General features: G+C 37.0%; 3 protein-coding genes across 14 annotated transcripts in view; 2 read left to right on the forward strand and 1 right to left on the reverse strand.

Annotated features, from left to right (window-relative positions):
- The window catches only part of mrps9 (mitochondrial ribosomal protein S9), a 465,929-nt gene that overhangs the window by 353,857 nt on the left and 84,643 nt on the right, over nt 1–27,429 (forward strand). The gene's annotated exons all lie outside the window — the stretch shown is intronic.
- LOC114473375 (XK-related protein 6-like) lies at nt 191–8,404 on the forward strand. Its single transcript, XM_028462951.1, has 4 exons — nt 191–800; nt 5,230–5,426; nt 6,361–6,778; nt 7,717–8,404. Exons 1-4 carry the CDS (start codon nt 217–219, stop codon nt 8,219–8,221), a joined length of 1,704 nt encoding a protein of 567 aa, XP_028318752.1. The 5' UTR covers nt 191–216; the 3' UTR covers nt 8,222–8,404.
- Nucleotides 6,669–27,331, reverse strand: enpp4 (ectonucleotide pyrophosphatase/phosphodiesterase 4). Of its 12 annotated transcripts, XR_003675246.1 has the most exons (11): nt 26,116–27,330; nt 25,898–25,934; nt 21,264–21,522; nt 20,182–20,475; nt 19,564–19,867; nt 18,320–18,493; nt 17,833–18,102; nt 16,395–16,516; nt 13,406–13,549; nt 10,024–10,301; nt 6,682–6,805 (listed from the first exon to the last, which is right to left on the reverse strand). XR_003675246.1 is itself a non-coding variant. In XM_028463049.1 (9 exons), the coding sequence occupies exons 1-8, from the start codon at nt 26,234–26,236 to the stop codon at nt 16,410–16,412; spliced, it is 1,566 nt and encodes a 521-aa protein (XP_028318850.1). In that variant the 5' UTR covers nt 26,237–27,330; the 3' UTR covers nt 6,669–6,805; nt 16,395–16,409. The 12 variants fall into 12 exon arrangements, 6 of the variants coding, with proteins under 6 accessions (XP_028318850.1, XP_028318831.1, XP_028318841.1 ...); XR_003675244.1 differs by lacking the exon at nt 10,024–10,301 and having other exon boundaries at nt 6,671–6,805; XR_003675245.1 differs by lacking the exon at nt 6,682–6,805 and having other exon boundaries at nt 9,905–10,301.

Here is a 27,429-nt window from a genome sequence, read left to right on the forward strand (position 1 = left end):
GGAGGAGGAGGATGCTGCGGGGCTACCGGACCACACCGGGACCAGGGTCCGCTGAGCGCCCGGAGCGGGGGTCCCTGGGGGAGCCGCTCTGATGGAAGGGTGGTGGGGGGGTGACAGCTGCAGGTTTCCCGCTTTCTCTTCATCAGCGCCCCACCACAGAGCACCACGGTGCGGCTGTCGTGCTTCTCGCAGGAGGGTCGGGGCCCCAAGGCGGACATGGCCGCCCAGGCGGACGGCGGCAGGGCCAAAGTCGGACTGGGCTTCGCTCAGCTCTACGACGTGGACGCGGACCAGCCTTTGGACTCCGCAGCCATCCACATCTGCCAATGCTGCCGCTCGTCCGCCTGCTACTGGGGCTGCCGCTCCGCCTGCCTGGGCCACCTGCTGGGTGGGGGCCAGGGGGGAGGAGGAGTGGGGCTGGGGGTCCGGGAGACCCGCTGCCCGCCCCGGGAGCAGCTGTGGCTGGACTGCCTGTGGATCATCCTGGCCCTGCTGGTCTTCTTCTGGGACGTGGGGACGGACCTGTGCCTGGCCGCGGACTACTACCAGAGACAGGACTACCTCTGGTTCGGCCTCACGCTCTTCTTCGTGCTGGTGCCCTCGGTGCTGGTCCAGATCCTGAGCTTCCGCTGGTTCGTGCAGGACTACACGGGAGGGGGGCTCGGGGAGGTGGAGGGGCTGACCAAGCGGGGGACCGTGACCCTGGGCTGCCTGTACCCGGGCAGGGACCGTCTGCAGCTGGCCTCCATCTGGCTGTGGCAGGCCATCGTGCACATCCTCCAGCTGGGCCAAGTGTGGAGGTACACACAGCTTCTACACATGCACTTACACAGGGGTTCTCAACCTTGGGTTCGCGACACACTGGGAGGAGGTCACCAGATGCCTTCAAGAAACTTTAGAATATGTTCTGAACAATTTGAGCCCATTTTTGCTCATTTTTTTTAATCATTTTTCTGCAACTCCACCAAACTCACCATATTTTAACCTATTTTCATCACTTTTTCTTGCCAAATTTTTACTCCTTTTAATGTATTTGTGCCTCATTACTCCCATTTCTGACACTTCTCCATCAAATTCTAATCCCTTTTCTGCACTTTTTACACTTTCAAAATGTTTTCTGCACTCATAAACCCTTTCCACCACTTTTCCACCTAATTTCTTGTCAAATTTAACCTATTTCTTACCATTTTTTGTGAATATCTTTGCCAATTTAACCATATTCAGCATTTGTCATGCCCATAATTTGCCAGTTAAAACAAAATTTTTCCTACTTTTTAAATTATATTACCTCCCCTCCCCATTTGTGCCACTTTTAAGCACACTTGAATACTTTTTACCACTTTGTCTGTTTTTGCACAATCTAATTTTTAACTTTTAAGCAATTTCTGTGGTATTTAAAATTCAATTTCACCACCTTTTCCAACATTTTTTCTTATTGTTTTACCCTTTTCCCAAGACTACATCAAACTTGCCATATTTTAACCTATTTTAATCATTTTTTCTTGCCATATTTAATGTATTTGTGCCTCATTACTCCCATTTCTGACACTTCTCCATCAAATTCTAATCCCTTTTCTGCACTTTTTACACTTTCAAAATGTTTTCTGCACTCATAAACCCTTTCCACCACTTTTCCACCTAATTTCTTGTCAAATTTAACCTATTTCTTACCATTTTTTGTGAATATCTTTGCCAATTTAACCATATTCAGCATTTGTCATGCCCATAATTTGCCAGTTAAAACAAAATTTTTCCTACTTTTTAAATTATATTACCTCCCCTCCCCATTTGTGCCACTTTTAAGCACACTTGAATACTTTTTACCACTTTGTCTGTTTTTGCACAATCTAATTTTTAACTTTTAAGCAATTTCTGTGGTATTTAAAATTCAATTTCACCACCTTTTCCAACATTTTTTCTTATTGTTTTACCCTTTTCCCAAGACTACATCAAACTTGCCATATTTTAACCTATTTTAATCATTTTTTCTTGCCATATTTAATGCATTTTTGCTACATTATTCCAATTTCTGCCACTTCATCAAATTGTAATGCTTTTTCTGCAATTTTTTTCCACTTTTCAGCACTTATAAACCCTTTCCACCACTTTTCCACCTAATGTCACATATGTTGACCCATTATTATTACTTTCAACATCTTTTTACCACAATTTATGTGTATTTTTTGCCAATTTAACCACATTCACGACTTTTATTGCCCATATTTTGCTAGTTTAAGCTAATTTTCCAATTCTTTTAACCAATTTCTGTGGTTTTTAAAATCGCATTTCACCACTTTTTCCACCATTTTTGGTCACTTTGAACCATTTTATTAGTGATTAAAACCAGGATTTCCATCTTTAAGATGACTATAATAATAATAACCTTTCTGGATATTATTCAGATGAATAAATAAATGTGGTTATCACAGATTCATAGAACAATGGACCATCATTTTGATGACTTTATGATGGACCCCAAGAAGCTCTCCCCTTTATTCCCCCTCATGGCCCTGTCTCCACATGCTCTCTGGGACCTTTACTTTGGGGGTCGCGGGCTGAAAAGGTTGAGAACCACTTTGCTACCAAACATCTGGAAGTCAGTGATTTAATGCTTTCACTGTAGACTTTCATTGGTCCACATGTGTGTTGAGCACCAGTGGTAATGAATGCCGCTGTCCGTGGTGCTGGAGGCACGCCCCAGCCTTTCATGAGAGAAAAAGCATCTCCTCACACACACACACACACACTTGGATCGTTAGGTGGTAATTGTTCAAAAAGTGCCTTCAGGAAACAGCTGACACATACACACACGTGCACACACTCACACGCACGTGCACTGTTTTTCTGCAGGTTCCTTCACTAATGGCCGCGTTGCTCAGAGACGAGCTGAATGGAGGCTGGACTTGTTAATGAAGCATTGCTGCCTCTGGCCAGTGTGAGAGGAGTGTGTGTGTGTGTGTGTGTGTGTGTGTGTGTGTGTGTGTGTGTTTGATACGTTCTACACCTACCCACAGCTGTTGTGCACAGTTGTAGGGTTAAACCACTCCCGCACAAAGGACTCGCCCACCTGGAGCAGTGGGAGAAGAAGGGAGGACGGGGCGGTGCTGATGCAGCGGTGAAAGTGGAACGGCCTGATTGAGACGGATCGTTTCAAGATGGAGAGGCTGCTGAGGAGGGAGGAGGGGCCACACAATGGGGAGGGGTGGAGGACGTGTGAGAGTGAAGAAGGGAGGGAACACATCTGTCCATGTGTATGGGGAGAGATTTGTCTCAAAAATATTCACAAATATATCCACAATTTTAACATGTGGTTTTCGGATTTTCACGTGTTCTTTTTTTTTTTTTAAATAGATTTTCCAAGTTTTTTTTTCTCTCCAGATTTCCACGTTTTTTTAGATTTCACGCGTTTTCAGATTTTCACGTGTCTTCTAGATTTTTGCACTTTTCCCCCACAGATTAGCACGTTTTTTTTTATTTCAATTTTTCTAGATATTCGCTTTTTTCCTTTTTTTTAGATTTTCCATGTTTTTTGTTTTTTTTAATTTTTCCACGTGTTTTTTTTTTACATGGTTTTTTTTAGATTTTCACGCATTTTTAGATTTTCCACTTGTTTTTATTTTTAGATTCACATTTTTTTAGATCTTCATGTGTGGTTTTCTTGATTTTCACATGTTTTTTTTTTTTTTAGAATTTCACAGTTTTCAGAAATGTCATCGACACCCAAATTACACCTGTTACAAATCCTTTCTTCTCCATTGTTCCTGAGAGTCAAGGACAGCGGGGTGCACGACACGCACACGTGGGCGTGTCTCTTCTAGATGCTGCATTATTTATGCTGATGTGAATTAGGCTAGTTTGCACCAAAGCAGATGGCTGCGATGTCTCTACTACATGCAGCAGCAGCATGCATAATATAGGAGGAGCACGTACACACACACACACACAGTATAAGAGCCTTTAGGCGTTTAAATGGAATGGCCCACTGCATCCCTCTCACGCTTAATTATTTTCACACACCCAGAGATCCACTCAGCAGATGTACATTAAATCTGTTCATTGAAAGATGAGTGTGACCAACAACAGTATCAGTGCGTGAGAAAACACCGTCATCATCAGTGTCTGACGCAGTAGCTTCATCATGTGCACAAAACACATGCATGAAAACTGCTCCTATTTTAGCCTTAAGTACTAATATCATCACGATCATTAATTATTAATGTAGTTACTCTACATCAGATATTCTGATTAATACATGATTTATTCCTTTTTAATATTAATCTTTATTTCAAGGGATCCTCCACTGTTTTTACAAGTTTGGCTTAAAATCTTTGAAATGCACATTTTAGACCAGTGTTTCTCAAAAGAGGGTACACGATGGCACTACAGGGGGTACATGAGATAGAGAGGAAAATTAACATATTATGTTTATTTTTACTTTAAAATTATATTACTAGCAACTCACACAACAAAAACAGAAAATAAGAGAAAAAATATACTGAATAATAGAGAACACACAAAACAGCAACAACAAAATACACAAAATGACACCAAAAACACACACACGAAGAGAGAAAATTAATTGCTATTACCAGCAACACACAAAACGACAACAAAGAAACACGAAATGAGTAAAAAATGCACAAGATCACTACAAAATACACAAAAATAACAGAAAAACATACCAAACGACACCAAAAACACACACACACAGAGTACAATTTAAATAAAGAGGTCTATCTAAAAGAGATCTATAACTTTTCCTTGGTTTTTTTGAGCAAACAAAAGCAGCACAAGTTGTCATTTTGACTGAAAAAGCTGTTAAATGATCTATGAATCAGGCTGAATGTTTCACTCCAATAGAAAACAATGGGATGTTTACAGGCAGTGGGGCCATGTGACATCATCAATCACGTGATTTCAAGATGGAGGAACACAGGCTCTAAAACTGTAATGCCGTCTCATTTTTAGAAGTTAATTAAATGAAGAATATGGTGCATACTACCGTGTTTTGTTAGACATAGATCCAGATTTGTAAAAATATTGGAGGATCCCTATAGATTAAATGGTAATTTACTCTACTAGGGATGCACAATATTGGATTTTTGGTCGATATATTTGGTAACCGATACTGATATTTCTCCCCACGCTTAATTGCTGATATCCTCTACTTTGGTTTGCTTTCTAAAGTGCGTGAGCATCCGTTTGAACCCTCAGAGCTGTGCTCCTTAGGTACATCCGGACGCTGTACCTGGGCCTGATGTCCCGGAGGCAGAAGGAGCACCAGCGCCAGTGGTACTGGGCCATGATGTTTGAGTACGCTGATGTCAACATGCTGCGGTTGCTGGAGACCTTCCTGGAGTCGGCGCCTCAGCTGGTTCTGCAGCTGTGCATCATGATCCAGGAGAACCGGGCCGAGACGCTGCAGTGTAGGTGTTACCTATGAACGTAGACTGAAGGACTGGCCAAACATTGAGTTATTTAGAAGAAAAAATATCCAAAAATACATTTATTTCATCTTGGCAGCATGGAGATGTTAGTCATTTGTGTTTAACAATGATTTATTGGCTCCAGAAGTGAAAAACAGATGTTGAAAAATTTAATTTTTTTCATTGAATCCAATTGTTAGCATGAGAGCTAAAATCAAAACGCTGTAAAAAAAATTCAGTTTTGCAAATAATTTCTGATATTTTCCAAACATTATCTACAATTACTGCAAAAATTTGTCATTTTTATGAACATTGAAAACTGTTAACAGTCAAACTTTTTGATGCACCGTAGGCTCATTTATTGATTAATCATAAATCTGATTAAATAAACACAATTTGTGTAAATGAATTTTTTTATATACATTTAAAAAAAATATATATATATATTTTTTTTCAATTATTTATGTTATTCATTTATATATATTTTTAAGACATTTATAATTTTTAAAAATATTTAGATATGTTTAGATTTTACTCTGAAACTGGAAAACTTGGTTTTTTTTTTTTCTTTCTTCTTTTGGACTAAAATCTGAAAAACACATGAAAATTCTTAGATTTTCACGTGTTTTTCAGATTTTCACCTTGGTTTTTTAAAAAAAAAAAAAAATTTTTCATGTTTTTCAGAAACAAATCTAAAAAAATAAATGTGAAAATTGTGGATGTATTTGTCAATATTTCTGAGACAAATCTGTCCCCATACACGTCTGGGAAGCAGAATTTCCTCAGAAAAAGATGATGATGATGATGGCAGCTCCAGCTCCTATACAGACCAGGATGAGACCAAAACAAGCAGACGTTTAAATATTAATATGTATATTTGCAAGTGTTCCTCATCCTTCTGGGATATTATGAATCCCTTCCTCTCTGTGCTCAGGTATCTCGTCCCTGGCCTCCCTCCTGTCCCTGGCCTGGGTCCTGGCCTCCTACCACAAACTTCTGAGGGATTCTCGTGATGACCAGCGCAGCATGAGCTACCGCGGCGCACTGCTGCACCTCTTCTGGCGCCTCTTCACCATCTCGTCTCGCGTCCTGTCGCTGGCGCTCTTCGCCTCGCTCTTCCACATCTACTTCGGTATCTTCGTGGTGGTGCACTGGTGCGCCATGGCCTTCTGGGTGGTGCACGGCGGCACAGACTTCTGCATGTCCAAGTGGGAGGAGGTGCTGTTCAACATGGTGGTGGGCATCGTCTACATCTTCTGCTGGTTCAACGTGAAGGAGGGCCACACGCGCTACAGGATGGTGGCCTACTACGTGGTGGTGCTGGCGGAGAACACCATCCTCACCGGTTTATGGTGAGTCACTGCTGACTGACTGTGACCCTGTGGAGGAGGATGCTCTCATTTTAACAACTACTGAATATAACATCACAGCATGCATGGATTAAAGTAGATGAACATGAAACAAAAGCAGAAGAATTTAAATGTTTCAAATCTGAGTTTTTATTTATATACATATACATTTATTTATTTATACATTAAAAAAATATTTTTTTAATTAAATTATGCATTATTTTAAAGGTATTTATACATTTTTCAAAATTTACTTGTATACATTTGTTATGTATCCATTTAAAAACAAATATTTTACAAATTCCAAAAATGTTTTCAATGTATTCATGCATTTTTAAAAACTAAAATTAATGTATCTATATATTTTGAAAAGATTATTCATAATTTTTAAAAATGTGTATATATATATATATACACACAATTAAAATGTATTTAAGCATTCGCATAAAAAAGGTACTTGTACATTTATAAATTATTTTAAATGTACTTTTGCATTTTTAAATATACATTCCAATTTTAAAATGTCAATATTTTATTCTGTACCTGAAAAGTGACAATAATGGGTCAACATATGTGATATTAGGTGTAAAAGTGGTAGAAATGGTTTATAAGTGCTGAACATCTGGAAAGTGTAAAAAATGAGCAGAAAGGCATTAAAATGTGATGTAGAAGTGTCAGAAATGGGAGTAATTTAGCAAAAATACATTAAAAGGAGCAAAAATATGGCAAGAAAAAGTGATGAAAATAGATTAAATAATGGAAAGTTTGGTGTAGTTGCAGAAAAAGGGAAAAAATAAGGAAAATTAGCTCAAATTGTTCAGAAATATATTCTTAGTTTCTTGAAGGCATCTGGTGACCTCCTCCCAACAACAACATTTTGTATAAATTCTAGTTTGTACATAGACTTTATAAAATGACAGAATGATGTGTTTATGGTGCAGGTACGCCTACAGGGACCCCGCCCTGACTGACTCCTACGCCGTCCCTGCGCTCTGCGGCGTCTACCTGACGTTTGCCGGGGGCGTCCTGGTCATGCTCCTGTACTACGGTTTCCTGCACCCGGCCACGGCCCACCTCCAGCCCAGCCCGGCCGCCTCCTGCTGTGCCCAGCTGCTCTGGGGCCTCCCCCTGCCCCCGTCGGCCCCGCCCACCGCCCCGCCCACGCCGGCCCACATGGCCAAGTCTCAGACGGAGGAGGACGTGGCCGAGTCGTGTCTCCCTGTGTTTCAGGTGAGGTCAGCGCCCCCCGCCGCCAAACCTGAGGGCCCGCTCATTAAGATCGACATGCCCAGGAAGCGCTACCCGGCCTGGGACGCCCACTACGTGGACCGCCGTCTGCGGAGGACCATAAACATCCTGCAGTACATCACGCCGGCCGCCGTGGGCATCCGGTACCGCGACGGACCCCTACTGTACGAACTGCTGCAGTACGAGTCCTCACTTTGACACACACACACACACACACACACACACACACGCGCACACACACGCACACGCACACGCACACACTGTTAGAAATACTCACATTTGGGGTGAGATTTGTCTAAAAAATATTCACAAATATATTCACAATTTTCACGTGTTTTTCAAATTTTTCACATGCGTAATTTGTGAAATCTAAAAAAAAGTGAAAATCTTCTTAAAAAACACGTGAAAATTTGTAGCACACGTGAAAATCTAAAAAAACGTGAAAAAATCTGAAAAAAACATGCACATTTTGAAAAAACATGAAAATCTGGGAAAAAAAACATGAAAATTGTGGATATATTTGTGTCAAATCTCTCCCCACACACACACACACACACACACACACACACACACACACTGCACCCCCCAAGGCCATGACCCAAAAAATGCTGCTTCAGCATCTTTCCAACCATCGGCTCCTCAGCATCGCAACTAAAAAAATCCAGTCTTAAAGTCTGTCGGTGTCGGAATATAGTGGAAAAAAATATATCGTGTAAATAGTTTCCTCGGGTGCCATCATCAGTTTTCTGAGGGGGTTGCTATGGTAACCGGGAGGAGAGGACCCTTAAACATCCAGCATTTACAGCAGAAAGCACAACGGCACGACTAAATAATTCAGATCTACGTCTGTGATATCTTAACGGTCCCACGCTCAAACATTGCTCATCCTCCACGCCGCCTCCATTATTGACTCGTGCAAAGCTGAGCTGACGCATGGCTTGTTATTTCTGTTTGTTTATCCCTCTGATCCAAGCTGTTACACATGCTCAGATATCACTCACTACCTACAAACCTTTATGGAGCGGCTGTAACACAGTAACACACGAGACACACTGGGTACTTCAACATTTTTGGCTGTGATTTTATCTTAGAAACGAAAGCGACAACAGCCTGAATCTGACCTCAATACTTAAAGTATGAGGAGGATTGGAACCGAACAATCCTCCATTAAAGACCACATTTTATTTTACCGCCTCAATTCACAATATCAACACTTAGCTCAGCTTTACATTTTAAATAACACAATTTGTGTAATTTTTTAAAATGCAGTTATACATATATAGTATTATACAGTTTTTTTTTTTTTTTTACAATTTTCTAAAATTATTTATAGATTTAAAAAAAAATATTTATTCATTTTCAAAATGTATTTATATTTATTTTTAATTTATTCATAATTTTTTATAATTTATTTATAATTCTTTATATATTTCCTTTAAAAAAATCATTTATTTGTATATATTTTTCAAAGTATTTATACAATTAAAATAAATTATACACTTGAAAAAATATTTATAATTTTTAAAAAAAAAATATTTATTCATAGATTTCTTTCAAAGTCATTTATCCATTTTTTAAAATTTATCACTACATTTCCTAAAACATTATTTATACATTTAATGTATTTATACTATTTTTATACATTTAGTGATACTTTTTATTATACATTTTTAAAATTAATTTATAATTTTTGTTTACTTTTTTTTATTTTTCACATTTATTTATACATTTCAAAAAATTTATTTATATATTTTTAAACCATTTAGTTATACTTTTTGTTCATAAATATTTTAAAAATTAATGTATAGTTTGTTTACATTTATTTATACATTTTTAAAATATTTCCCAATTTTAAAAACTCTAGTTTAGCGTTAAGTATTTTCTTTTTATTTAGATGTTTCTCCCGTACAATTAGATTATAGAAACAAAATTAATGGATATTGTCATTTAAACTCAAGAAAAATGTGTTAAATGAAGTTTCACCAAAGCTGTTGAAGTACCTGAGAACATGATGAAGTGTGACGTTCCTTATATTTCCATGGTGCTCGTCTATTAACCCACTAAAGGGATCCAATAATGGTGCAACGCTCTCCTATCGGCAGAGCCCATTGGCTGCTAATCCTACTTCTTCTTCTTATGGTGCGAACACAAGACACACGCGGTGCAATAATCACACGGTGGTGGTGGTCTCCAGTACTGCCTCCAACCATCGGCCCAGGCTGTGCCAAAGTTTCTGTCCACGCTGCTGCTCTTCCTGTTCTGCAGAAGCTATGCAACGCTGCTACGACGCAGGGAGACACACACACACACGCACACACACACACACACACGTCCAAGAGTCAATTCTACACTTTTAGGATTCGGGAACAACTTTCACATGGTGCTATGGAATCTGTGCATCGTCGTGGTTACCGCGATGCCTTATCTACTCAGTGTTATTCCTGGATTTGGGAGTTGTTGGAAGGGGGCGGAGCTCCTTTAAGGGGATGCACAAAGGATTCAAACGTTCAGCACATTTATTTAGTTATTTATCTGGTTCCACCTCCAGCTTTGGCTTTTCTTTTAATTATTATTATTATTTTGCAGCCGAATCAGGGGAAACCAACAAAACAGCTCCTCACATTAGTCACGGATGACCACACGTCCACAGCTATGCAAGCACAACACAACAGGTATGGGTCAGTTAGACCAGCGGTTCTCAACCTTGGTGCCCAAGACCAGGGGACCCCCACTGTACCTAAAGGTAGTTAAACATAGACATGAACATTGAAAAACAGAGTTAAAAGTGAGCCAAAAATGGTGGAAAAGATGTTGAAATGGGATTTAAAAACCACATAAATTGTAATGGAATTTAAAAATGTAGGGACAATTTGTTAAAATTAGCAAAACATGGGCCTTAAAATTGCAAATGAGGTTAAATTGGAAAAAAACAAACATAAAATGATGTTGAAAAAGGGTTAAAAGTGACAATAATGGGTCAACATATGTGACATTTGGTGGAAAAGTGTCGGAAAAAGTTTATAAGTGTTGAAGATGTCTGAAAGTGGAAAAAAATGTGATGAAAATGTGATAAAGTGTTAGAAATGTGAGTAATGTAGCAAAAATGCATTAAAAAGGAGAAAAAATATGGCAAGAAAAAGTGATGAAAATAGGTTAAAATATGGAAATTTTGGTGTAGTTGCAGAAAATGGATAAAAATAAGCAAAAATGGGCCCAAATTGTTCAGAAAATATTCCTAGTTTCTTGAAAGCATCTGGCGACCCCCTCCCAGTGTCTGGCTACCCCAAGGTTGAGAAGCACTGAGTTAGACGAGATACCGCACCACTGTTCACAGCGCGTCCCTTCTGAGTGTTATTTCTGATCATTTCATTGATATCGCTCTCTTTACTTTTGCTGTGTTCAAACGTTCAGGACACGATTCAGTCGGATGAATGTGCATCAATGTTTCACTATCAGGGTCCATGAATCATGTTTGTGTGAGTGCATGAGTCACTGTTGGCTTCATGCACTCTCTCTCTCTTCTTAGCTCACTTTATCTCCCAGCTCGTATCAGAGCTGAGGAAACTTGAAGCTGTTTTGAGACCAATTTTTCCAGCACATCTGATTCCCAAACTGTTGAAATCTTTCCTTTACGAGGCACCGAGACACGTATTAATGACGAGAAACGGGAACGGGGGAGGATTTCAGGGGTTTGACGAAGGTGTGTATACGACTGTGGGGAGAGATTTGTCTCAAAAATATTCACAAATATATCCACAATTTATGTATTTTTCACATGCGTAATCTGTGTGTCGATGACGACGAGATAAAATCTAAAAAACACTTGAAAATCTAAAAAAAAAAAAAAAACTCATGAAAATCTAAAAAACAAGTGTGAAAATTGTGGATATATTTTTGCATATTTTTGAGACAAATGTTTCCCCATATATAACAAGCACAGCGCAGGGTAACGTGGATGTATTATTAGATGTATCTTGAGCTTTTATTTTGTTAGGCTCATAATTTTTTCTACTGTGTTCTTAAGCTTGAAATATAAAGAAAAAAACTAAACAAACGTAGCTGTAGCGAGTTCAATGTGCAGACGTAGCTTTTACTTCCTAGTGCTCGGCCTTTTGACTGTAAATATATGCTCCTCAGTTCACTCTGTGTCCCTTTGGGTTTTGCTTCGATGGCTCGTTGAGACGTAACCGATCGTAAATGTTCTTTATAGATATACAGAATGTAAGAGATGAGCAGAAGAAGACAAAGACAAAAAAACAACTGTGTTGTTGGTAGGAATCAGTGCCATCGTGTCGTCCTGAGTGTAAAGCACTGGTTTTAGATCTAAAGGCAGGATGAAGCTTCAGGAGCTGCTCAGTCAGACGGACACGATAGCTGAGAAACATGGAGGATCAACGATTCTTGGGGAAAAAACTACTAAAGCACCATTATTATTGTGATCCAGACCAAAGTAAATACATGAAAAGACACCAAAAATGACTGAAAAAACCCCGCAAAAAACAGCATGGATACACAAAATGATTCTAAAAACACAAAAATAGACATTAGGACAACAATAATAAACAAAATGACTCCAAAGATACACAGAAATGACAGAAAAATACACAATAGGAAAACAATAATAAACAGAAATGAAAAATATATCAATCACAAAAACACACAAAGACATTCCAAAAAGGCACATGATCGCACCAAAAACACTCCGTTTGACAGAAAAATACACAAAAAACAGCAAAAATACACAAAATGACTCTAAGAACCTACAAAAATACCGAAAAACACACAATAGGAAGACAAAAACACACAGAAAAGACAACGAAAACACACAAAATGACTTCAAAAACACATAGAATGACAGAATAATAATTAGCATTAAATGTAATTATTTTAATGAGTATAACTGAATTGCAATTTCATTAAAAATCTAGTTAAGAACTATATTAAATGCATTTATATCATTTTTTTTCAATTATAATTTTTAATTTATTGATTATTCTTTTTTGGTCCAACTATCTTTTATAATTATTATAATAATAGTTTTAAATTAAACTGTAGATGTTTGACATTAATTTAATGCTAGGCCTGTTTTAAACGGTGACAGAAATCTCATAAATCTGAATAAAATTAGCCCTGATGGTGATAAACAGACTTAAAAGACAATATATATGATGTAATGATTATAAAAATGATATATGACGTTTTTTCCCCGGAGTCGTCCCTCCGTCTACATCACGTTGCTGTGATTCTAAAGCTATTGACAGCCAGCAGACACACACTGGTGCATTATTCAGGCTGGCTGTGGCCCCCGCTGAGCCAACTGTGGCTGCATCACAGATCAGAAGCGTTAACATGGATGAGACGATGTTTCCTCCGTGCTCCTACCTGTCTGTCTGTCTGTCTGTCTGTCTGCTAACACCTCCTGACTTCACTGTAGACCGTGTGTTCAAAGCGCTCCTGCTTCTGCTCATACACACACCTTTCAGGACTCCTCTGGGACGGGATGGGGCGGGAGGGGGAGGGGCTTCCCTAAATCACACCAAATACTTGTGAGCAACCACAAACCACTCACTATATATAAATATATATTATACACAAAAACACACACACAGATGAATGATATTTTCAATGTTAGCAAAAATGTGTTATTTTTCTTACAATACCTCCTGGAAATAAAGTCTATTTATCTGTGAAGAGACCAGAGATTATTTACAATATATCAGAAACTAGGACAGGTTTTAATGTAAAAGCAGGTTAAAAAAGTCATGACATGACATGTACAGCTCGGGGTTTGATTTTATATCTTTAAACGTTTTATTACGTTTTGATGTTTGACTGCAATGGAGAAAAAAAAAAAAAAACTAAAACCAACAAAAAAAAAAAAAAAACTATCAAAGGGAAATAAAAAGTGATGTTTTTTCTTTTTTAAAAACCAAGTGTGTCACTTATTTCTGTTTTCCATCGTCGCAGCAGCACAACACAACAACAGAAATGCACAGAATGACTCCAAAAACACACAGAATGACAGACAAATAAACAAAATGACTCCAAAAACAGACGAAATAGAAAAGTACACAGTAGGACAACATAAACAAAAGAGAAGACAAAAATGCACAAAATGACTCCAAACACACACAGAATGACAGACAAATAAACAAAAAAACAGCATAGATACACAAAATGACGCTAAAAACAGACAAAATAACAGAAAAATACACAATAGAAGGACAATAACAAACAAAAGGGAAGACAAAAAACACACAAATGACAGAAAAATGTACCAAGCAACCATGAAAATGCACATAACAAAAAAATGCACAAAATTACACTATAAACACCTACAATGACCGAAAAATACACAAAAAGCAGCATGGATACACAAAAATACATAGAAATATACCAAACAACAAAAAAAATGCACAAAATTACTCCACAAACACTCATACTCACACACACAGATGAATGATATTTTCAATGTTAGCAAAAATGTGTTATTTTTCTTACAATAGCTCCTGGAAATAAAGTTTATTTATCTGTGAAGAGACCAGAGATTATTTACAATATATCAGAAACTAGGACAGGTTTTAATGTAAAAGCAGGTTAAAAAATTCATGACATGATTTTATATCTTTAAACATTTTATTATGTTTTGATGTTTGACTGAAATGGAGAAAAAAACCTAACAAAGTAAAATAAAAATTGATGATTTTTTTGTTTTTTTAAAACCATCAGAAATCACATTTATAATTGTTATATATATATATCTAGGGGAACAGTTTTTCACTTTAAAAACTGATACAACAGTTTGTAGAAAGATTTTTCACACACAGTAACAACACATAAGTTGTGTTTTACAAAGAAAAGCCCTGATTGGTCAAAACAAATCCTACAAAAAAAGCCCCAAACACGTGTTTAAATTCAAATTAATCAAAATCAAAATTTCTTGCTGTGTCAAAACCGCTTAAATAGTCACAAAGTTCTTAAATGAAATGAATAAATATCTACTATATTAACTTAATGTGCTCAAACCTGTCAGTAGTCTTAATGCAATAAAACTGAGGTTCTCAACTTGTGGGTCGCGACCAAAAACTAGCTCACAGAAGACCTGATGGAGCAAAAACTTTGTATGTGTTGCCATGATAAAACAATGACCCAAATGATACACAATAATTCTATTTTAATTGAATTATTAAAGTTAAATTAATTATTTTAATTAGTATGACTGAATTTCAATTTGATTCAAACTGTATTTAGGATTAATATTTAATGCATTTAGAAGTCCAGAGCCCAAATATGATTTTTTTGTAAATTATTATAAATAAAAAATATAATTTATTTTTTTTTTACATTATTTCATTCATTTTTTTTATTTATTTATCCAAATATCATTATTATTTGAATTCTAAAATAAAATTCAAATTTTTAATTATGTTTTAAATACAATTTGTCTTATATATCTAAATAAAACTGAGCCTTAATGGTGATAAAAGACAATATGAAAGGTTCCAATTGATTCTAAACAAATTGATAAACTACTTTAGTTTTTTCCTTCATCTTCAGCACGTCGCTCTGATTCTAAAGCTACACACGGCGAGTATTTCACAGCGTTTTCTACTTATAGAGGTAGAAACCAGACGACTGTTTTATTGTGGGAACATTTTCTCTTTTTCAGCAGCAATTCAAATTAAATTTAAGGCGTCCTGGCTTTGATTTGTGGATCCACAAACTGATCATGTGACACAGAAAACACACAAGTTCCCACGGTTTCCAATAATGTTATACGCTGTGTTATTATCCGGCTGTGCTTTGTTATAGCAATCTTTGGTTTCAAACGCACACTAAAGCGCGTGTAAACACACTTTTTGTGTAGCTAAAAATGTATCGTTCAGTGTTTGGTTGGAGGACGACATACAACAGTGTGAGAGAACAACACAAAGATATAGAATATGGGAGAAATTTATAAATGTTCACAAATACATTCACAATTTTCAAGTGTTTTTCTTTTTTTTTTTTCCACGTGTTTTTAGGATTTTCATGTGATTTTCTGAATTTCACGTGATTTTTTTTTTTTTTTTAAATATTTTCACGTTTTTTATATGTTTTTCGATACATGTAAAAATTGTGGATATGTTTGTAAATATTTCTGAGACAAATCTCTCCCCATAAAAGAAAGCATGATAATCCTGCTACTGGCTCCCTCTGCTGGTCAAAGATGAAACAACACAATCTCCTTCGGCTGCGTGAAAAAACATCAATATTTCCTCATTTTATGGCTAAAAATCCCTAATTTTCATAGAAACAGAAACAGAATAAAGACTTTGTACCTGCAGCTGTTTTTTGTAACGTGCTAAAGTGCAACATGTCAAGTACCTACAGGATCACACAACGTTTATTCCAGCAAAGGGTCGTCGTCGTCGTCGTCGTCGAGGTCGATCTGAAGCCTCTGGAAGGGGCGGGGCCCAGAGGGACGGCCGGAGCCCAGGAATCTAAAGAGCACTGGGAACACACACGAGGCCAGTTCAGTCTTTAAAAACACTCATCGTCATCGTCACTCCTCCATTTTCCAAATAATAAACATTTTCCTTAAAAAAAACTATGTATTTTGTCTGCATTTCTCTTTTTAGGTTGGAACAACTGTGTAACTTTTTAACAACACGAGAGTGTGTGTGTGTGTGTGTGTGTGTGAGGATCCAGACAGACCAGGAAAGCCCGAACATCGCCCCCCCCCCCACCCCATGCACCGCCCTCTCCAGGACACACAGACCTCATCACCCTATCAGGACCCAGGGACACCCAAAAACAAAAAAACAGAAACAGTATAATAATAAATATAAAGTAAGTAAGTGCAGTAAGACCTTAAGGCATTACTATTTTAAATTCAATTGTAATTTAATTACTTTTTTTTAATTCAAATTGAATTTTTATTAAAATGTTAGAATTTATTTTTCATCAAGTCTTATTATAAGAAATGTATTATTAAAAACAAATGATTTATTTTCATTTTAAAATCATAGTACTATATTTATATATATATACACACACATTCAAATTCAATATTATTTAAAAGGTCATGAAAAATTATTTTGTTAGATTCTCAGAAGGATTTTTGTCTCTTAAATCTGTTTTTTATGGAACAAGACATTTTTTATCAAGACAATAATTATTAATAATTATGAAGTCTTTGATTCAGCACTACCATTTAAAATTAAACAGTAATGTCATTTTAATTAAATGGTAATTTGATTTGAACAAAATATTTATCACAATTTAATCAATAATTAATTCGTTATTATAATAATTAATGTTGATTAATATAATTATTATTATGTTTCATATTATTTATTTTTCATAAGGTCTTATAATTATATATAAAAATACGTTTATTATTAAAAACAAATTCTTTATAGTCACTTTTTAAAAAATAGTTACAAAATATATAAGTTTAATATTAATCAAAAGCTCAAGTGATATTATTTGTGTTTTGTTTACTGCTACATGTGACCATCCCTAACTGGACTGTGCCCACAACCAGTATGAATGTAGGTGAGGCTGCACAGCAGGGTGTCCCAGACAAGTGCCATATATCCATAAAAATAATAATACCTGAGGGTCTTTGACCTGTTTTCACAGGGCTGGTGTAAAATGCCTGAGTAGAATTAATAAAAAAGAAACAAACAAAGAAAAGTATCGTGACATATTGTGCTTCATTTCTGCACATCGGGGCATCATATTTGGCAATTCCGTCTGTAGTTTTCCTCCAAAATGCAGTTTCCTTTACGGTGAGGTGTAATAACTTTAATATTAATACTTACAGGTGATGGCAGAGAGCACCAGGAGGACCCCGACCACCAGGCCAATGATCAGAGGGACGTCCCAGCAGCTCTCAGCCTGCAGCAGACAGCGAGAATGGTCCAGGCTGCCGTTGTTGGGCCGCGGCGGCACGGCCAGCAGGCGGCACATGAGCGGGTACAGGTCCACGCTGTCCATGGTGCTGACGCGATGACCGCGACGGAAGCTGGGTCCCACTGCGGCGAGGAAGGGGTGCATGCTGGGAAGGGAGTTATCGTAGCCATGGTCGCCCACTGGGAATAGCAGAGCGAGAGAAAGAGGGTAACTATGTTAGTCTCAAAAATAGTCACAAATATATCTACAATTTTCACATGTATTTTTCAGATTTTTCACATGCGTAATTTGTGTGTCAACGTTTCTGAAAAACGTGAAAATCTAAAAAAAAAAAAAACATGATATATGTAAATATTTTTAGACTAATCTTTACTTATAGGTAACAAGCTCATGTACTTCTGGGTAACTTGTTCCCGCGCTGCACGATGGTCCAGCCCTCGTCGGCAATCAGTAGGATGGGTTGGATGCGGTCGTTGTTGCGGTAGTGGAATCTGTCGGGGAAGTCCTTCCTCATGTACGCAGTCATGTGGGCGTGGCACTTCTTCAGCAGGGCGAACACGGTCTGAGCGTCTGCAAGAAGATAAATCACATGATTAACGCTTGCCTCCCTCTGGGCTTCTCTGCTGAGGATTTAAACCCTGTAACCTGGACCAGGATGAAGACCCCTTAGAAAACCTTAAAAGGGAGGAAACTTTTTACCTATTTTTCTTTGGCCATTTTGCAACTTCCTTTGTCTAATTGTGGCCCCTTTTCAACATTTTTGACACTTGTTTTCGCTGTTTTTGTCAATAAATATCCTTTTTTCCCAATTTTTGTCAATTTTTGCAAGTCTTTTTTGACACTTATCAAATATTTGATACTTTTCATCCAAATAAGCTACCCAATAAATACAACTTTTCCTTTTTAGCCTCTTTTTATTACACCTTTTTGCCCTTTTTCACTATTGTTTGCCACATTTTGCTCATTTAATCTACATTTTGCCATTACCTTACCACCCGTTTCCTCTTTTTAGTGCCACTCTTTTTTTTCCACCCGTTATCCATTTTATGCCACTTTCCATTCAATAACCTACCTTTTGCCTAATAAATACCACTTGTTTCCTTTTTACTTACATTTGGCCTCTTTATGTTTCACATTTTTGCCTCTTTTGCTCATTTAAGCTACCTTTTGCCATTACATATCACTCATTTCCTCTTTTTGGTGCATTTCTTTTGCCACTCAACTATTATTACCCATGTTAGTCACTTTTCACTCTTTTCTTGCCACATTTTTGCCACTTTTAGACCATTTTTTGCCACCTGTTATTCATTTTTTGCCACATTTCATCCAAATTGTTTGCCACATTTTGCTTATTTGAGCTACCTTTTCTCATCACATATAATAATTTTGTCTTTTTTGTCCATTTTTTTGCCACTCTTGACTGTTTTTGCCCCACATTAGTCACTTTTCACCCTTTTTTGCCATGTTTTTGCAACTTTTGGACCATTTTATGCCACCTGTCACTCATTTTTGTGCCACTTTACTCATCGCCAGTCATGGACTTTATCACCATCGGCTACCGCTGCGAGTAAAGCATTAATTGATGTAGAATTGATGTTTGATGGACTTTAATGTGATGGTGATGACCTCAGCAGAGTCACCTGTGCGTGGGATGAGCGCGGCCACAGGCGTCATGTCCACCAGCGTGTAGTTGTCAGGGCCGAGGCAGTTGTCCAGTCGTATGAGGCGGTCGGCGGCGCACTGGGCCATCCCGTGGTCGCTAGTGATCACCACATTAATGTGTCCCCAGAGGCCCGTCCGGTTCAGCTCCGACATCAGCAGGCCCACGTTGTCGTCCACCTGCTTCATCGTTTTAGTCATGGCGGTGGTGTTTTCAGGGCCGTATATGTGACCTGTGCCGTCTGGCTCCTCCCAGTAGAGGGCAGCGAACTTCACTCCTTCCTCCTGCATGGACGGGAAAGATCTCACAATGAGGGGAAAACCCACAAACCCGTCACTTAGCATTTAGGAAGAGATTTGTCTCAAAAATATTCACATGTATTTTTCACTGATCACATGAAAATCTTAAAAAATGTGAATAATGTATACATTTGTGAATATTTTCTAGATCTCTCTCCATTAGCATAAAGCTATTGCTAACTGCTTCTCTCGTCTCCTTTTTCGGCATGTACAAAAAAGGAAAAAAAAAAAAAAAAAAAGTGAATGTAACCATGTCGGAAATAAACTGAATAAATAAATAAATAATAAATAACTAGCACCTTGTCGTCTCCGAGCAGCCAGTGGGTCACATTCCCGAGCCTCTGAGGGAATTTCATGCTTTTGTCGTAATGGGCGTAGTGCGTGGGCGTCCTGTTCCTGATGTTAACGTCTGATCCGGGCCACATCATGGCCGCCGTCTTGTATCCGGAGTCCAGAGCCGTGATCCAGATAGGCTCCGCCTCGTTCCACCAAAACGCATCAGTAGAGTTGCTGATGTGGAAGTGCTTGTGTGTGGTGGGGTCGTACATGTTGCTGGCCACCATGCCGTGAGACTCAGCGTACAGCCCCGTCACCTGGACAGGAAATTATTTCAACCAATCAGAAAGCTGGATTTGGTTCTAATCCCTCCTACTTCATTTACATTAGGTCTACTAGTACTACTAGTGAATCTTTGGGCTTTACTAGTACTACTAGTAGACTAATAACATTCTACTATTACTACTAATGAGATGTTTAAAAAAAATGTTTTACTAGTAAAGGTTTTAATAATTGTTTAATTAATAACGAATTATTAGTTATTTGTTTAAGTAAAACTAAATGGCAATTTAATTTTAAATTAATTAATTTCATTGCATTTTTATTAAAATGTAATTATTAATCATGAGAATTAATATGAATTATTTTATTAGTATGATTAAATATTACATAATTATTTTTTAAGGTCTTATAATTACAATGAATGTATTCTTTATTTTCATTTCATTTAAAATTATAAATATATGTTTTTAAATATTTAAATTAAATATTTATATTCAATTATTAATTAAAAAATCGTGCAAAATTGTTTTGCTCGATTTTCAGAATTAATAAAAAGAACGTAGTACTAGTACTGCTAGCGACACTAAATTGTTGACTAGTAGATGATTTTGCTTCACTAGTAAAGTGTACTTGTGCACTAGTAAAGCTAAACTAGCACTAGTAGAGATAATGGTTGACATGTCTGATATCAGAATTATTACAGTTTCCATATACTCTTCAATAACAAAATAGTGATAAATTGATTGTTTTCCCCACCCCTATAAGCAGGAGTTCATGTTTCTGTGATGATGATGATGATGTGCACTGCAGTAATGTTCCTCACCAGGCTGTAGTGGTTGGGGAAGGTCTTGGTGGTGAAGACGTTGGTGAGCTGCTCCACCAGAACACCCTGGTTGTAGAACCTGCTCAGGTTGGGCATGGGGAACCTTTTCAGGTAGTCGGCTCTGAACCCGTCAAACGACACTATCAGCAGAGGAGGAGGGGGCGACGACAAGGAAGACGAGGCATGACTTTCTGTGGTCGAAGTGGCTACGCCGCCGCACAGGAAGTTAAACAGCAGCAGTCTCGGCAACATCCTGTCTCTGTGGGAAAGAGGATAATCCTGCATCATTTAAACCGTCACCGGGGGCTGAAATTCTGGTGAAAACCATGATGTGGAAAAATCGCACACACACACACACGTGCGCGCACACACACAGAGAAAGCATCGAGTTAACTCAGTTATAAAGTGGTTTTAGCATGAGGCTAACGTGATTAACTACAACCAACAGTGAGTGCCTCGTAATCTCATCTACTTTAGTTGAGTTTAAGGAAATCCTTCATTGGTGTAAATTTTCTGACTGACATTAAAGTCAATTCAAATAAATTGGTTAAATAAACCAAAGATAAAAATCTTCTCTATCCTTTAAACTAGTGGTTTAAAGGATTCATCTGATTAATATCCAATGTTATCCAGGAAGTTTATCATTAGTTGGGTCATAGTATATAGTCATCTTAAAGATGGAAATCCTTGTTTTAAGCAGAAATAAAATTAGTTAAAAGTGACCAAACATGGTGGAAACAGTGGTGAAACTGGATTTTTTAAAAACACAAAAATTGGTTTAAAGTCATAAATTAGAGTGGGTAAAAACGGACAGAAATATTGATGAAATTAGGTTAAAATATATTGAGTTTGGTGTAGTTGTAGAAAAAGGATAGAAATAAGCAAAAATAGGCTCAAATTGTTAAAAAAATATATATATATATATATATATATTCTTAGTTTCTTGAAGGCATCTGGCAACCACCTCCCAGTGTCTCTTGACCCTAACTGGGGTCCTGACCCCAAGGTTGAAAAGAAGTGTATAATAGTATTTCATTTTTAGCCAAATATTAAACAAATAAACTGTGGAAACATACGTTTGTTGTTATTGTTATGTTCTATTAACTATCTTTAATTAAAAAAAACACAAAAAATAAATAAAAAAAATGTAATTTTATTGTTGCTTTTTCTTATAAAATCATTATTTGATTAATATTAGTTTTGTTTATTATTGGAGGGTGTTTGCATGCACTGCTTAACAATGACATTTTATTTATTTGATAATAAACAATTAATGTATTGCAAAATAATGAATAGATGTCAATAAATTAGAAATGGTTTCAAACCGTAAAATAAACTAACATTGTGTGAAGTATAACTTAAGTCTAACTATGGCAAACGTGAGGTGATTATTAACCCTTCGTATTTCCATAAACACATTTTGTGCTTCGTCATGTTTTAAATGTGCACGTCATCTTTGAGCCTCATTTGAACTTGTACGCTACTCAATGCCTTGATTATTGTCGATTAAAAAAAAATTGTTAAACCGCAAAAAAATCCCAAAAGATTAAAAAAACAGTTAATAAAATAAATTTTTTCAAATCATATTTCTATTTATTTTGAAATAAAAATTAAATAAAAAGTGTGGAGGGGGGTACAAGAATTTTTGTGTCGATATCGATAATATATCCTATTTTTTTAAACCATATCTGAAAAATAAATTAATATCGCGGTATCGTTACCATCGAACCGCATAACATTAAAAAAAAAAAAAAAAAACATGTGTAAACCTAAAAGACACGTAAATGAAAATTTTAAAAAAAACATGTAAAAATCTAAAAATAAATAAATAAACAAAACAAAAAACACGTAAATAAAAATAAAAAACGTAATAAAATCTAAAAAATAGAGGCGAAAATGGTGGTTTCATTTGTGAATATTTTTAGACAAATCTCTGTTCACCTGTTACTTACTTCCTCGTGTTTGTCAAAGTTAGACTGAAGTCACACTGTCACCAAATATGAATTTATCCAACGTTAAAAACAGATAAATTACTTTTTTAGCTCAATTAATGTGAAACACACTAACACTTCCTGAACAGGTCCACCACCCAAGAAGAAGAATTCACCATTGTTACAAAAACAAACAATAAATACGAATTAAAACGACACACACACAAAGAAAACCAACGTTAATGCGATTATATAAAGATATTGTCCATCTATATTAGCTGAGTTTATAAGTACAGGAGCTTGTTGTCAGTCTAAATGACGTACCTAGCATAAAGCTAAGCGGCTCTTCTGTTAAAAGTCAACCGGAAGCAGGTCACAGGTGATGGTAATCAGCGTCTCGGTGAGAAAAAAAAGCCAACAAATTATTTCCTTCCTCGGTTATTTCTACCGAAACATCTTAAAAACATTCAATATTGACGGCAGTAGAAAGCTACTGCTGCTGCTAACAGCTGCGTGACCCAGTTTCCTTTAGTGTTTCAAAATAAACGTCACACTCAATAAACGCCGTACAAAGTGACACTAAAAATCTGCATTGTCATCATTTATTTTTTGTCTATAAACAAAAACAAAAAAAAAATGCGAATATTTTTTTTAAATGTCAGCAATCACACGCCTGTTGTGTTTTAAACTCACTTATAACCGATAATGCTTTTATTTCGAAGCACGTAACGGTTCCTGTTGGTTGCACTAAGAAACTTGACGATTACGGCAAAAGACGCGCGACTTTGATTGACAGATTTTACAGCCAATTAGCTTCCAAGTAGGAGCAGTTATTTTATTTTGAATAATATCAATATTTGATGTTTTATTATATAAATATTTTTACAATACATTTCAATATTGCTTTTGGATGGTGATTACTCGCAATTATCTTAATGTATCAAAGTAAATGTAATTTAGATTAATGATTGTCTTAGCTTTATGATGATGGAAAGATAATCATTAAATATTGTTAAAGGGTTAGGGTCAATGTCAGGACACGTGTTCTCTCTTCATGAAGCACCTTTTTTCCTCTTTTTAAATTCTTTAATAAACAATTTAATCAACAGGGAATTTATATCTTTTATCACCAAGTTTTTAATTTATTTTAATTAAACTTTGTAGAATAATTTGAAAAAAACTACAATTTTGGGGCGAGAAAATTGAGATTAAAAATAACTCCCAGCATGTGACTTAAGTGTGGGAAAAACTGTGAGCCCTGCAAAAATTGTTGATTTTTTTTTAATTTGTATGTCTGTAGGGACTGAGATATCTACAACTGAATTATTTAGTAGTTTACACAATGATTCATGTTTTCTCTGTCAATTTGACTTTCTCCTGCGGCCGAACTGGTCCCCCGGGCCTCGAGTTTGACACATGATCTATGTTAATTAGGGATGTAACAATTAATCATAAGGCAGTTAAAAATCGATTCATAGGTATCGATTTTCTGAAAATTGGATCGTAGTACTTTTTTTAAACAACAGCTATATATTTATCCTTCTCTTGTCCAAATGCTGAGTCGGTGGGCGGAATCTGCTACTACTTTCTTTCTGGCCGCCTTCTACTCTTAAACATATTCATAAATGATTCCTTACCCCTTTAGCATCGAAAGAATATCTGTAATATTACATGAATATCTGTAAAAGTCACATTTTTCTATTAGCTCTGTCTGCTAGCATAGCATCTCTTCTTCAATGCACAGAATAGCTGCATCCCAACCGACCACTGGGTTACCAGCGCCCTCTGCTGGTTCAAACAAATATCTGACGTAAATACAGTGCAGACTGTTTTTTTTTTTCAAGTCTAATTGTTAAGGCACAAAATACATTTTCAGTTGCACTTTTAAAAAGAAAAATAACTATTATGTAGTTTTGCATTGTTTACTATAGAACCAGAATTTAAATTAATAGGCTTCTTCTTCATTTGTATTATTCCTTTATTTATTTCATGATTTATTTTTAGTTAAATTGCATTGTTTTGAATAGTTTATCAAGGGATTCTTTTGACAATGAAAAATAAAAGGAAAATAATACAGTATTTTCTTGTTTTTTTCTCAAAAAAAGAAAGGAATATTTTTCAGTCATAATTTGTCTAGAATCGTATCGTGAACTCAGTATTGTGAATCGAATCGTATTGGGAGTTGAGTGAATCGCTACATCCCTAATATTAATCTAGAATGACGTCAAGAAAAACATATAATATATAGAGAAGACATCCAATATGTACCTTGTATGTACAAAAATACACAAAATATGTATGTATATATATTACATATATATATATAATCTGTAGCAGGTTAATGTATAAGGTAATAACTAATTTATGTCTTAAGGTCTAAACTCAAACGCTGCAACAAGGTGCAAAATTATGGGGAGAGATTTGTCCCAAAAATACTCACAAATATATCCACAATTTTCACATATATTTTTCCAATTTTTATGTTTTTTTTCTCACGTTTTCGTTTTTTTTTTTTTTAATTTTCATGTGTTTTTCAGATTTTCAAATGTGATCATTTTCAAGACAAATCTCTCCCCATATAAAATATCAAAGCTAAACCACTCACAGAAAACCATAGAACACAAGAAACTAGGAACACGTAGCAAACGGCAAACAGACAAGCACACCTTCAATAGTGAGGGTAATCATGGAGATGAGCTTCACCTGTGAGCCACCAGAGGGAGATAGAGAGAGAGGAGATCTACACACAGCCAGGACACGAAGAGGGATTTAAACTCAATCAGAGAAACCACAAAAGAAACCAGGAACAAGAACAAAACATTGGTTTGAACCCACAACCATCTGAGAACCACAACGTGACGACAGGAACCAAACTCTGTGACCTGGACTAGATGGTGTCAGTGCGAAGAGGAGGGACTAACATGTTGGGATCACTGTCCAAAGTCCTGGTCCTCCCTCTGATAAGACGGGCTCTCCTGGCTCTGCTCTCACACTCCACCCGTCCTCCAACTGTACTCCTCCTGCTGAACCACAGAATGGCATCCAAACAGGAGAACTTCTACGAGAACGCAGATGTCACCTACGAGAACCAGTCGTCAGGCGTGTACGAGCTGGTCCAGGAGTCCATGTACGAGGAGGCGGTGGAGTACCACACCACCATCTCAGACCCTCCTGCTCTACCTCCACCTTTAGAGGACAGGAGACGCAGTTCGTCTTCATCATCATCATCATCATCGTCCTCCTCCTCTTCGTCACACGCTGAGGAGAAAAAGGGAAGCGATGAGGAGGAAGAAAGAGAAAAAAAGAAGCAGGAGGTGAAAGAGGAGCGCGAGGAGGAGCAGGAGAGGGAGGAGAAGGTGAAGGTGGTGCAGACGAGGCCCTCAGAGAACCAGGTGGACCTCTCTCGCAGATCATCTTCATCTTCATCTTCGTCTTCGTCAGCCTCAGAGAAGGAGGAGGTTAAGAAGCCTGAGCAAGATGAGCCCAAGGTCTCCCTTTATGTCAAGGTAACAAACAAAACAGACAAACAAACAAAAAATAAATATTTAACAAAGATGTGGTTGGAAAAGAAGAGATTCTCACTGTTTAACTAAATATGGATAGTTTTATATTTCAAAGCCACTTCTGTCCCTGTTTCCTACCTCTCACACTGATTTTTGTATCACACACACACACACACACACGCCCCCAACACTAAAGTCCAGGCCGGTCGGAGGACGCAGGCGTCATAAACCTCACACTTTGAAACTCATAAATCAGCAACATTAACGTAACCGTGCAGAGGAATCAAAGATCAAAGGTGGACACTTCCTGTGCTTCAACACTTTATATGGACATAACTTCATAAATAGATAGCGGTGTCCCAATCCGATATTGATATCGGTCCGATATCAGCCAGAAAACGAATATTGGATTCTATCGGACTGCATCCTAAATCACTGATATAAGCGCTCCGATAAAATGTTCAGCTCCAGCACTTTTATCTATAGGTGACTGTGGTTCACACTCTAACACAGTAACTACTGTTGTTCATTTAATCAAGCCTTTTCTAACATTACACACTACAAACTGTGTAGGATTCGTGCTGATATCGTCTCGGATCAATATCGGTATCGGCCGATACGAACGGTTGCAATATCGGCATCATATCAGAAGTGAAAAAGTTGTATCGGGACATCCCTATAAAAAAACCTACAAAAATACATAAAATGACTCCGACAAACATACAGAATTAC

The sequence above is a fragment of the Gouania willdenowi genome, chromosome 2 (genome assembly GCF_900634775.1).
Source record: "Gouania willdenowi chromosome 2, fGouWil2.1, whole genome shotgun sequence".
Lineage (NCBI taxonomy): Eukaryota > Metazoa > Chordata > Actinopteri > Blenniiformes > Gobiesocidae > Gouania > Gouania willdenowi.